The sequence below is a fragment of the Hemiscyllium ocellatum genome, chromosome 14 (assembly GCF_020745735.1).
Source record: "Hemiscyllium ocellatum isolate sHemOce1 chromosome 14, sHemOce1.pat.X.cur, whole genome shotgun sequence".
NCBI lineage: Eukaryota > Metazoa > Chordata > Chondrichthyes > Orectolobiformes > Hemiscylliidae > Hemiscyllium > Hemiscyllium ocellatum.
Genome location: NC_083414.1, coordinates 13683667 through 13695718, shown reverse-complemented (window position 1 = coordinate 13695718; position 12052 = coordinate 13683667). Strand labels below are relative to the sequence as shown.

Here is a 12052-nt window from a genome sequence, read left to right as displayed (position 1 = left end):
AACCATCTGAACCATGAAATCTGCCTCGACTGTTTGAGTAATCCAAATCTAATGCAATTGTCCCATTCTCTTCCCATTGCTCTGTATTTAATCAACTTTACCTTCAAAGATGCACGAGTTGGAATTGATTGAAAACTCTTGATCATTGTTTTCAAATAACCCAAACAAACTACTTAACAAATTGATTCTAGTAAAAAAAATGTTCTTGACATAATTTTTTGAGGATTGTGAGTTCGAACTTCGCTGCCAAAACAAGTCCTCCAAGCATGATTTCATACATCCCACTTCCAACCATCCGAGTCAGAGGTTTGTCATCAACCAGACTTTTGCTTCTCGACCAGCAGAATAAAATTGTAAATCTTTTTATTATTGTTATGTTTTGCTTCAATTATTTTTCTTTAATTTTTCCTTTATCAATTTACAATCATTTACTGATGACATTGCATACAAGACTGTGTTTTCTGCATCATTCTTCCTGAAAGTATTAAGACAGTCCTGAAGTTTAGATCGCAGTTCTAGGTTTGGGTTAGAGGACTAAAAAGTAAGAGCAGAAGTAGGCCATTTGGCCCTGTATGCTGCTCACCAATCATTATTACCAAAGCTGATCATCCAATTCAGTAGCCTGGTCCTGCCTTTCCCCTATATCCTTTGATCCCTTTAACAGCAAATGCTGTATCCAAATTGTTCTTAAAATTATACAATGTTTTAGATTTGGATGCTTTCTGTGATTGTGAATTCACCGGTTCACCACTCTTTGAGTGAAGACATGTCTCCTCATCTCAATCGTAAATGGTTTACTCTGTACCCCTGGTTCTGGACTCGCCCACCTTCGGGAACATCCTTCTTGCTTCTACCTTGTCTAGTCTTCTTAGAAATGTATAGGTTTTTACAAGATACCACCTCAGTCTTCTGAATTCCAGTTAATATATTTCTAACCAATTCAGCCTTTCCTAATATGTCAGTCTCGCTTTCCCAGAAATCATTCTGGTAAACCTTTGCTGCCTCCCCTATAGCAAGAACATCCTTCCTCAGATAAGAAGACCAGAAATATTCTAGGTGTTGTTTCGCCAAGTCCTGAGTAAGTGGAGCATTGCTGCTGTATAGATTGTGTAAATCTTGCTAGAATGTTGGAAGTGTAGCATGAGATATTATTCATGTCAAGATTGTTTGTGAGATTGCACAACAAATTAAATTTCTGTCCTCTCTGAGATCTGATTTAAAACATAGCTCACAGTAGAAAGGTGTAAGCTTTGGTTTTGATGACTGAGCAAATCTTTTCCTGGATAAAATGACAGAGGATCAGTGGGAGGTGTTCAAAAAATCATTTATATAATGTGATGCACAACCAGTTTATATCCCTCCAGGGCATCAGTTCTACTTGGCAAATAAAAGTGATGAATGACAAAAGAGGTAATGGACAATTTATACCTTTTGAAAAAATATACACAAATGCCAATAGCACACATCCTAATGAATGGGAAAAGTATAAAGAACAATAAAAGATAGCAATCAGATAGTAAAAGCTACAAAAGGGGAGTATATAAAGGGACCTAAAGGTAACAAAACTAACACAATTTTTACAACTATATAAAGGAAGCAATAGATGATGAGGAACAATGTGGAAACAGTATTTGACCATATCAAGTACCAGGTTTCAGTGACTATAAGTACATAACCTATATATTGAATAATTACCTTGCTTAATTGTTTACAACTGAGCGAAGCACCAGCTGACGTCCAGAAAATTTCAAGGAACTAATATTGAGTCAAGAACAATAATTCACCAATATTTGCATATCCAAAAAAGGGAAATGAAAAAAAAATGATACTAAAGAGTGCCTAATCACCAAGGCCTAATGGCTTTTATCAATGTTCCCTCTGAGCTGCTTGGCTGTAAAGCTGTTCAGAGGGTCCATGCACAGACCTCAGAGGTCCGCAGTGTGGCAGGAAAATCTAGGAGGAACATGGGTTGCCATCCAAGATTTCTGAAGGAAGTGAATGAAAACATTCCTGACACTAAAGTGGGATGGTTGTATAAGTTGAAACCTTGGGCTTCATAAGCATGAGTACAAATCAGGGAAGTTGTACCAAATCTGTTCAAAGTTCGTATTTATCCCTAACTGAACTATTGCATCTTGTTGTGGTTGTCACGCTTTCGGGAGGATGTGAGATGTTCTTTGAGAAGGTGCAGAAGAGATTTGTCAGAATTGTTCCAGAGATGGATTTTTAAAAATCTTAATCAATGGGATATGAGCGTCTTGGCTGTGCCAAGATTTAATGCCCATCCTCATGCTTGAGAATGCTGGGTTCATGTCACACTGCAGGTGACCCCACTGCACTACACACTCTCTCTCTCACAAACGTGCTCACAAGTGCACGTCCACCTGCACTCTTACACATGATCACGCACACAAATGCAGACCCTCTCTCATAAACGTGCGCTTTCTCTATCTCTTTCTCTCCTTCTCTCTCTCAGACGCACATGCACACCCCCATACTCTCATGCACACACTCTTATAGGCATACAGTCTGTCATACTCGCGCACACTGCATCAAGCAAGCGCGCACACATACTCTCAGCCCCCCCCCAACACACACACACACACACACACACACACACACACACACACGCACACTCCCTCAATATGTTGATGAGGTGAATTTGCATTTGCACATTTGTATTTGCAGATTTCATTCAAAAAACACACAATCTGTAGGCAGTCAGTCTATGTGACATTTTATAAATTTCTACTTTGGAAATAGAACCAGTCTGACTCAAGGTTAGAATACAGACAGACTCTAATGTCACACTTTTAATGCATTATCTGAGCTGAGCTGTCACTTTTTTTTAATAAAACCTTAAGTTATCATGGGAATGTGACTTGAAAGAAATTCTGTGATTTACATATTAATGAACCAAAACCTGCAACCCATTCTAAGTGATTAAAGACTTAACAGCAATCTCGATTTATCCAATACGTTGCATCAGTTGCATTACTGATCTTATACTATTAATTATGTGTGCTATGATTCTGACCCACTAGCTACCTGATAAAGAGCAGCGCTCCAAAAGCTTGTACTTCCAAGCTTTGATTTGTGATTTTAAACTTAGATTAAGTAGGCTTGCTTGTGTTAGAATAGTAACATAAGAATTTCATATGAACCTATTAAGCTCTTCTCTGATAATATCAGCAACAGTAGTTTTTCGGTTAAAGAATGGATAAAGTTGCATCGTACCAGTCAAAGGTTCTATCTTTTGTATTGAAATATGTTATATATCATTCTTCAGTAAATGATTGTATTAAATGTAGTCAGTTATGGTTTATTTTGTCTACAATCCAATCCTGTGCCTTCAATGTTGTAGATTAGACTGTGTTGTAAATATTCTCCTGTTGGTACAATGAATGTTCAAAAGAAAATAAATCTGTATTTCTACAATATCTGACTTTGAGAAAAAATTACATTGTCGTTGGAAACTGGAAAGCTGCACATAACCACCCTTCATGGCTGACAAAACATAGTGCTGTAATATCAGCCTTGAGTGAACACAGTAATAGCAGCAGTGTCCGGAGGAAACTAAAATGGGGCAACAGTGACAACATTCATGAGCTTCTGGACGAGGAAATGGAAATATCAAGTGTTCAAAATTGTAGTTATTGAATTTGTTACATTTTTCAGTCTGTAGGTAAAATAAATATTATTAGAACTGTGCAACTGAAGTAAAGTCAGGAAAGTTGTCCCCTACAATGTAACATGGGCAGTTAAATGAAACAGGGGTGGTTAAGAAAGCTAAATTTAAGAAAGTGCTGTACTGCCCTCAAGAAATCAGTTAGACATTCCTTGTCTTGTGAATCATGTCAAAGGACATGACAAGTTGTATGTTGGCTTTGAAACAATGTTATGGCACATTAATACTTCCAAGTGCCATTTGACTAAATGGAGTTTTTATACCCAAAATATAAAAGTAGGGAAGTGGTGCTTCAAGTACACAAGACATTAATGAGACTGCACCTGTGAAGTGTTGTGAAAAAATTTGGTCCCCATACTTGAGGACAGATGTGGTTGTACTGGAGGCAGTTTAGAGGAGGTTCAATACATTGCCGAGCTGAGGGGTTTGTCTTGTGTGGAGATAGTGAGCAGTTTAGGCCTATAATCTCTGGAGTTTAGAATGAGAAGAGATCTAATCAGGTATATAAAAGGCCAGAGAGGATTGACAAAGTCGATTTGGGGTGTTTCCTCATGTAGGACCATCTAAAACAAGAGGGTATAGTTTCGGAATAAGGGGTAGCAGAATTAAAATAGATATGAGAAAGTACACCTGTCCAAGGTTATGAATCTGTGGAATTCATTACCCTAGATTGTGATGGATGCTGAGATATTGAGTAAACATGAGTAAATGGAGGATCGAGACAAATGTTTAATTAGTAATCAGTTTAAGGGTCACAGAAATTGAAGTTGAGGCTGAGTTGAGATCAGCTATAATCAAATGACAGAGCAAGCTAAAGATGCTGAATTGCCTACTCCTGCTCCTAGTGCTTGTGTTCATATGTCCATCCTCTCCTGGCAAGATATGTTATTGAATGGAGTCTTGGAGTTGTTCCACGGTGGAAAGAACAAAATGAGGAAACATTAGTCTAGTAGGCTCTAGCAAAACATTTGACAACCAGTTATATAGTTGTACTAACTGTTTTTTATTAGTTCATATGATGTGACCATCACTGGCTACACCAGCATTTATTATCAGTCCCTAAATGAGCAGAGGGCACTTAAGAGTCTGGGATCACGTGAAGGCCAGACCCGATAAGGAAGATGGATCTCCTTCCCGAAAGGGTATTAGTAAACTGGATGAGATTTTAATCACTGTCGACAGTAGTTTCATGGTCATAATTAGGCCAGCTCTTTATTCCAGAGTTATATTGTATTCAAATTTCACCACCTGCCATGGTTGGATTTGAACCCAAATCACCAGAACAAAGTTTCTAGATTTCTTGCCCAATGACATTACCACTATGCTCCCCTTGTCCTGGGCTAACTGTCAGCCAGAAAAATGGTGGGCTTATAAAAAGAAGAAAATCTGTTCAAAAATTGCAAATGTTCGTGATCATTAATATTGTATGGCACTTACATGGTGTCAAAGACCATCTCCAACAAGACCAAATCTAGCCATCCCTTCTCAGCATTCAACAGCATTACCATTGCTAAACTCCCCACCATCAACATCCTGAATATTACCGTGGACCAGAAATTTAACTGGGTCAACTATATAGTACTATGAGGGTTCTTATGGTGCAATGGTAGTTTCTCTCTCTCTGAGCCCTGGGTTCAATTCCTACCTGCTCCAGAGGCGTGTTGTAATATCACTGATCAGGTTAATGAGAAAATATCTGTAAATGCTGTGGCTACAAGAATAGGTCAGCGACTGGGAATTTTAAGGCAAGTAGTTCACCTGCTGGTATTCCGAGCCTATGCACCATTCATAGGACCTAACTTGAGAGTAAGTCTAGATGAAGTCTAACGATACTCAAGAGGCCTGACATTATCCAGGGGAAAAGTATTTTGCTTAATTAGTACCCCGTCCACCACCTTACACATACCCTCCCTCCACAACCAACGAACGAGGGCAGCAAAATACATTGCAGCAACTTGTCGAGCCTCCTTGAATAGCATTTCCAAATGCATAACATCTGCCACCTAGGAGATAGTCACATGAAGTGCTGTCATGTGAATGAATTTGTTTGCTAACTTTGCCAACATTGTTTTAAAAAAACAGTCTTGAGGATAAAAGGTAAGCTGAAGGTGATGCTGTTTTTTCCCTCATACTTTAAATATATATTCATTTATATAAAGTATAAGGATTTAAATAAATATAAGGAGGAAAGGTTTATGCTGTAGCTTTGATTTAGAGGTTATCAGGGTAGTGTTCTGATGCATCATTGCACAAATGGAATAATTATATCTGTGCTAATCTCTTTCAAGTCTGCTGTAATTTCAGAAGTGGAGCTGGGACTTAACTGTACAATGTGGATAAATCTCTTTTTTAATCAATGCAGTTATAGCCATCCAATTTGCTTCCCTTTTGTAGAACTGACATGCCAAACCGTGGATGGATTTGCGAATGTATGCAAAATAAATACTGCATTTCTTTGCGAATACTAATGAAACAATAATTTAGTGTGGAGGTGGTGGCGTAATAGAACCTCACAGAGTTAGTAATACAGGGACTCAGGCTAATGTTTTGGAGACATTGATTCGAATTCCACTATGGCAGATGGTGAAATTCGAATTCATTAAAAAATCTGGCATCAAAACCTGATGTCTATTTAACCATTGTCAATTTGTCTTAAAAACCCATTTGATTCACTAATGTCCTTTAGGGGAAACAAATCTGTTGCCCTTACCAGCTGTGGACAACATGGGTCTCCAGAGCCACAGCAATATGGATGACTCTTAACTGTTCTCTGAAATGGCTGAGTAAACTACTCCGTTCAAGGCAATGAAGCGTAGACAAAAAAATTGCTGACCAAGTCAATAATGCTCACATGCCATGAATGAAAATAAAAATCCATATAAGTGAATGATTTTTACTGCCAGATGTATTTTACAGTGAGAAAAACAGTAAAATACAGTGAAAAGCTTTTCCACTAACACCATGAACCAGCGTCATTTTGAGTAGTTTTAAGAATAAGAAAGAAAAAGCAAGATATAGCTTAAAGAGAGTGCATCAGTCCTGAACCAGCTCATCAGCAACAATGCCTGCACTGCCATCCCTCCTTCACCACCCTGCCACTGTCTATGCTGGTCTCAATCACCGTTGAAGGCACCACATTTTGTCTCTGGGCCGATTCTCCTCCGCTAATGAGATTTTCTGAAAATTTCTGTTGTGGTGTAATCAAGTTCAATAAAGATTGCATGGGTAAATTGGAAAATATCAGTGAATATTTCAGATCAAAAGTCATCTATCAACAAATTAACCGTCAAATTAATCTCACCATGGTAAATTTTGACATTTGTCCTCTTCCCTGGAACATCAAGGGTCTGTCTATTGGTAATTCATTGACCTGCAGATATCTGCCCAATTGACAAAATGTCTTGTGCTTCCTTGAGTTTTCATCTCCCTGTCCTGACTTCTGCTTTCAGTATTCAATTTTCTGGACGTTCTAAATAAATGCATAGACTCTGCTCTACTATTGTCAATTTCCTTCTTGGAACAGTTTTACTTAAAGTAATAAATTTTAGTTACTGAAATATAAACTGAACTTTACCTTACCTGATATAGAATATAGAACAATACAGCGCAGAACAGGCCCTTCAGCCCTCGATGCTGTGCCGACCTGTGAACTATTCTCAGCTTGTCCCCCTAAATTATCCCATCATCATCCATGTACTTATCTAAGGATTGTTTCAATCTCCCTAATGTGGCTGAGTTGACTACATTAGTAGGTAGGGCATTCCACGCCCTTACCACTCTCTGCATAAAGAACCTGCCTCGACATCTGTCTTAAATCTATCACCCCTCAATTTGTAGTTATGCCCCTTCGTACAAGCTGACGTCATCATCCTAGGAAAAAGACTTTCATTGTCTACCCTATCTAATCCTCTGGTCATCTTGTATGTCTCTATCAAATCCCCTCTTAGCCTTCTTCTTTCCAAAGAGAACAGCTCCAAGTCTTTCAGCCTTTCCTCATAAGACCTTCCCTCCAGACAAGGCAACATCCTGGTAAATCTCCTCTGCACCTTTTCCAATGCTTCCACATCCTTCCTGAAACACGGGGACCAGAACTGTACATAATATTCCAAGTGCGGCCACACTAACATTTTATATAGTTGCAGCATGATATTATGGCTCTGGAACTCAATCCCTCTACGAATGAAACCTAACACACCGTGTGCCTTCTTAACAGTGTATTGTTTTGAGACAGAGAAGAGCAAGACCAAACGCCATTTTTTTTTGTTATTCAATCATTTTTAAAATTAGTGTTCAAACTACGTACCAGGTTTGAGTGTAACCAGTATAGTTCTGTGCAGAAATATTCCAACAAGTTGGTGCAGAAGAATTTATGTGTAATCTATATGCATTATACAGTTTTCAGAATTTCTGAATGAAATATATAGGACAGGCGTATCGTTGTATGATGTCATAGACTAGGTCAGACCCCCTCAAAACATTTCAAGAAGGTAGCCCAGACTGTAACTGTTCTAGTTGCTTTGAGCAGGTGTAGAGTGGATATTCCAGGAGCGACGCAGCTGGTCAACCACTTAGTTTCAAACAAAACAATTTATTTGCAAGATTACCAAAACACAAACAAAAGAGAACAGAATAGAGAATAACTTAACTATTTAAAAACCTAATCGAGTCTATCACAACTTAATGAGCTGTTCCAAATTCCTGCAGCAATCGCCATATACACCCTTTGGCAAAAAAGGTAAAATCAAACAGAGGGTCTTACAGCAGAGAGAGAGATTCAGCATGGAACACCTTTTTCCATGTAGCTGTTTCTTTGACCAGCAGCCTCAAAAAAAAACCTGACTGCTTGCTGAAACCAAACCAGGAAAAAGCTGAGCTGGGAGAACTGACCACTCCCTTTCATTGTACAAATGTTTGTTTAAAATTTAAAAGCTTCTTCAAGTAGATAAACACAGACAAAATGGAGCCTCTGTCTGTACGACCCCTCTGAAAAAAACCCAAGGACAGCCCAACCTTGTTAAAGGAGCAGCATCATCACAATGCTGTCAAATATATACTACCATCAACCTAATGTCAAGTGACAAATTATTTGCATTTCATTATGGAAAATAATGTAACCAGGACAAGGAAAGCTTGGCCTTTAAGCAATTCCATTTAGGGCTTATAGAGTCAGTGTAAAGTATTCCCAGGTCCAGTATCTGATAGTTCTGCTTAAAGGTTGTGACATTTGTTTATGCACTTTATTTTGCATCAAGGGTTACTCAACAACCCAGCTGTGCATCATCTACCAGACCTCTATCACTAGTGACAGTCGGGCACACGTGAGTGGCTCCAGATTTACTCAACTCCTCCACCTCCTGATACTGCCTGGCTTGCTGTTTTTCCAGCCTCCTGTTTGTCTACCCCAGATTTACTCAAACTGTGATGTTATCTCGCACCACTCCACCACCCCACCCCATCAAGAAGTGTTCCTTTCTGCTCACCACTTGATTTTATGATTGTGATGTTAGGAATGACATTTCTTCTTTTACCATTTAACACTTTGATAGCTTTGTAAAGTAGGGATTGTTAGATTATAGTTCTGCCCACCCTGCTATTAATACTGGAGAAAGCAAAGCAAGAACTCATTTTGAAATGTGAAATTAACTGTGTTTAATTCTCTTCTAGAGCAGTTAGTGTTGGGGATGTACAAGGAGCCATTACAGACATGGGACAAAGACTACGATAATTTCATCCTTCCCCTGCTGGAGGACATGCAGCCGTGCTATATTCTTTATCGCCTCGATAGCCAGAATGCACAGGGCTATGAATGGCTCTTCATTTCCTGGTCACCTGATCATTCCCCAGTAAGTTGTGCATGATTTTTATTCAACACAATGTTAAGAATACTAGCATGTGCATCATAGATAGAAAACAAGGAATATACATCAACAATCCACTTATGACCAGTGATCTTTTATTTATTTTCTAATTTTTAAATATTAAAAAGTACATTGATTGCAGTGTAAATTCTTTCAATGAAGCACCTTTCTGGCGTGAACTAACTCAAGCTTTTGAAGCAGGCCATTTGCTGTTTTAAATTATGAGCCGATTTGAAAACATTTTACAAAAAACCGGTGCTCTGAATAGATTTTTTAAAAATTTCTGTTATCTAAAATTGATCATGAAAGTTAAAAATATGTACCAAGCACGGTGGTAGTGAACACCTTCTCAATAATTTTTGACTACGTCAACTACACAAAAAAACTAAATCAGATATTGTGCAGTTAAACTGTGTCTCGGAGTATTTTTGATCCATGGATGCACTTTACGCTTATTGGAAGTGATCAAGGGATTTTGCCCGAACATCGATTCTCCTGCTCCTCGGATGCTGCCTGACCTGCTGTGCCTTTCCAGTACCCCACACTCAACACTTATTGGAAGTGAGTGCAATTAAGTAGTGTAAGATACCGCACGCCTCAATTATTAAAGTTCAATCTTTATCCTCACCTAAAAGATGTCACCTCCAAATAGATTTAGATGCTACATGTAAGCTTGGCACTCACTCACCAGGTATCCCGAGGAAGAAAAATGTTAGATTTTGATTCGGGGTAGATTTCTTTTTTATAATTCATTCAGTGATGTCAGCATTACTGGTTAACACAACATTTATTGCCCATGAGAAGTTGATGGTAAGCCACCGTCTTGAACTGCTATAGTCTATGTGATGGAGGTACACCCACAGCCCAGTCAGAAAGGCAGTCTTAGTAGCAATGAAGGAATAGCGAGAAAGTTCCAAGTCAGGCTGGTGTGGGCTTAAAGGGAACTTGCAGGCAGTGGTATTCCCAAATATCTGCTACCCTTGTTTTTTTAGGTTGCTGAGATTAAGGATTTGTAAAATGCTGCCTAAGTAGCTTTGGTGAGTTGTTCAGAGCATCTTATAGATAATACGCACTACTGCCGCAATTATCCCTGGTGGTGCGAGTGAATGTTGAAAGTGTGAAATGGGGTGACAAGTGAGACATTTTGCCCTATTTTCACAGGGAATCCTGAAGGAACACAGGAGTGGGACTGGACCAGCCTGGTGATTGGCCTCCTGGAAGTGTGCAGTGCTGTCCTTGCCACAACCTGTCCATATTAAGCAAAACATGCAATTCCCAAACTGAAAACAATGCTGCAAATTGACTGTTCTTTGCATTAACCCTTCTCGAGTATCTAGAATGCACAGAGCAGAGGGAGGCACTCAGTCAATCGTCCTCAGCCGGAAGGAGCAACAATAACTTGCTTTATTGTGCAACTTCCCAAATTGTAATGTAGTTCGCTTGTCTGTCAGGGTGAGGGTTGGCAGGCTTGCTATCTTTGGTATGGACTATATCTGCATAATACCTCACAAAGCAAACCCCCAGTTTCAACTCTCATTCAAAGGTCTGTATGTGTAGAGTCACAACTTATATTAAAAAAAGTTAAATGTGTAAAAACCGAGCCATGCTTCCTTAAGCTTGCTATCTACAGACTTCAGTTTTTGTTTCCTTCTTCACATGTTCCAGGCAAATTACCTTAACTTTCGGGAATGGCTGTGCATTAATTTTTAATTGCTATTCTTGAACCCTATACAGTACTTAGTTGTTTCCTAAAAATAATGGCCTCACCCTTCTTTAAAAAACTGTTTGAACTACAGTGTGAAGTCCACTAGAGAAGCATATGTTTGAAATAAATAACAGCAACATTGTAAGCCCTTATCAGTTGGCTGCCAGTTACACTTGATAGATGGGGCAGGAAGTTGCTGGAGATTGCTTCTTTTCTGCTGAGAAAATAAATGTGAGCTTTTGGCTGATTTATATTTAACATACTGCAATTTAATAAAAGACAAATGTCCAAAGACAGAGTGGAAAATAATTAATAAAGGAAACCTATTTCCCAATACATGGTTTGTTTTCATTCAAATCCTCAATATCAGTAAATGCAGTTAAGAAAAAAAGCTTCAGTTTGGACATTATCCCAAGACACAGAATGTGGCCTGCAAATACGTTCAGAGTTTTAACTGTACAGAATCTTTATGTTCTGTTCATTTTATCACAGTTTGAAATTTGTGAAATGTAGAGGACAGAAGGCAGGCTGCTTCCATGACCCTCCTGATATTACACAAGGGGCAGACTGATTCATATTTTCCTTTGCTCTATAGGAATCACTTGGCCTCCTCTCAATAATTCCTCTGTAGCAGCGAAACTGAGATTCTCACTGTCTGTAGTGGTTGATCAACCTTTTGTTCCTCTACTTCAGGGTAGATTTAAACATAAAATTATAGACATTTTCATGGTGAATTAAACTTCTATGTTACAACTGTGATTGTTTACCTTTTGAAAAATTTGCATCAAAAGTATTTTGAGA

General features: G+C 38.7%; 1 protein-coding gene across 1 annotated transcript in view; it reads left to right on the top strand.

Annotated features, from left to right (window-relative positions):
- LOC132822253 (twinfilin-2) overlaps positions 1–12052 on the top strand; it is a 141977-nt gene that overhangs the window by 71805 nt on the left and 58120 nt on the right. Inside the window, exon 3 of the mRNA XM_060835387.1 lies at positions 9353–9531. Within this exon, the coding sequence (XP_060691370.1) occupies positions 9353–9531 (179 nt within the window). The remainder of the gene's footprint in view (positions 1–9352; positions 9532–12052) is intronic.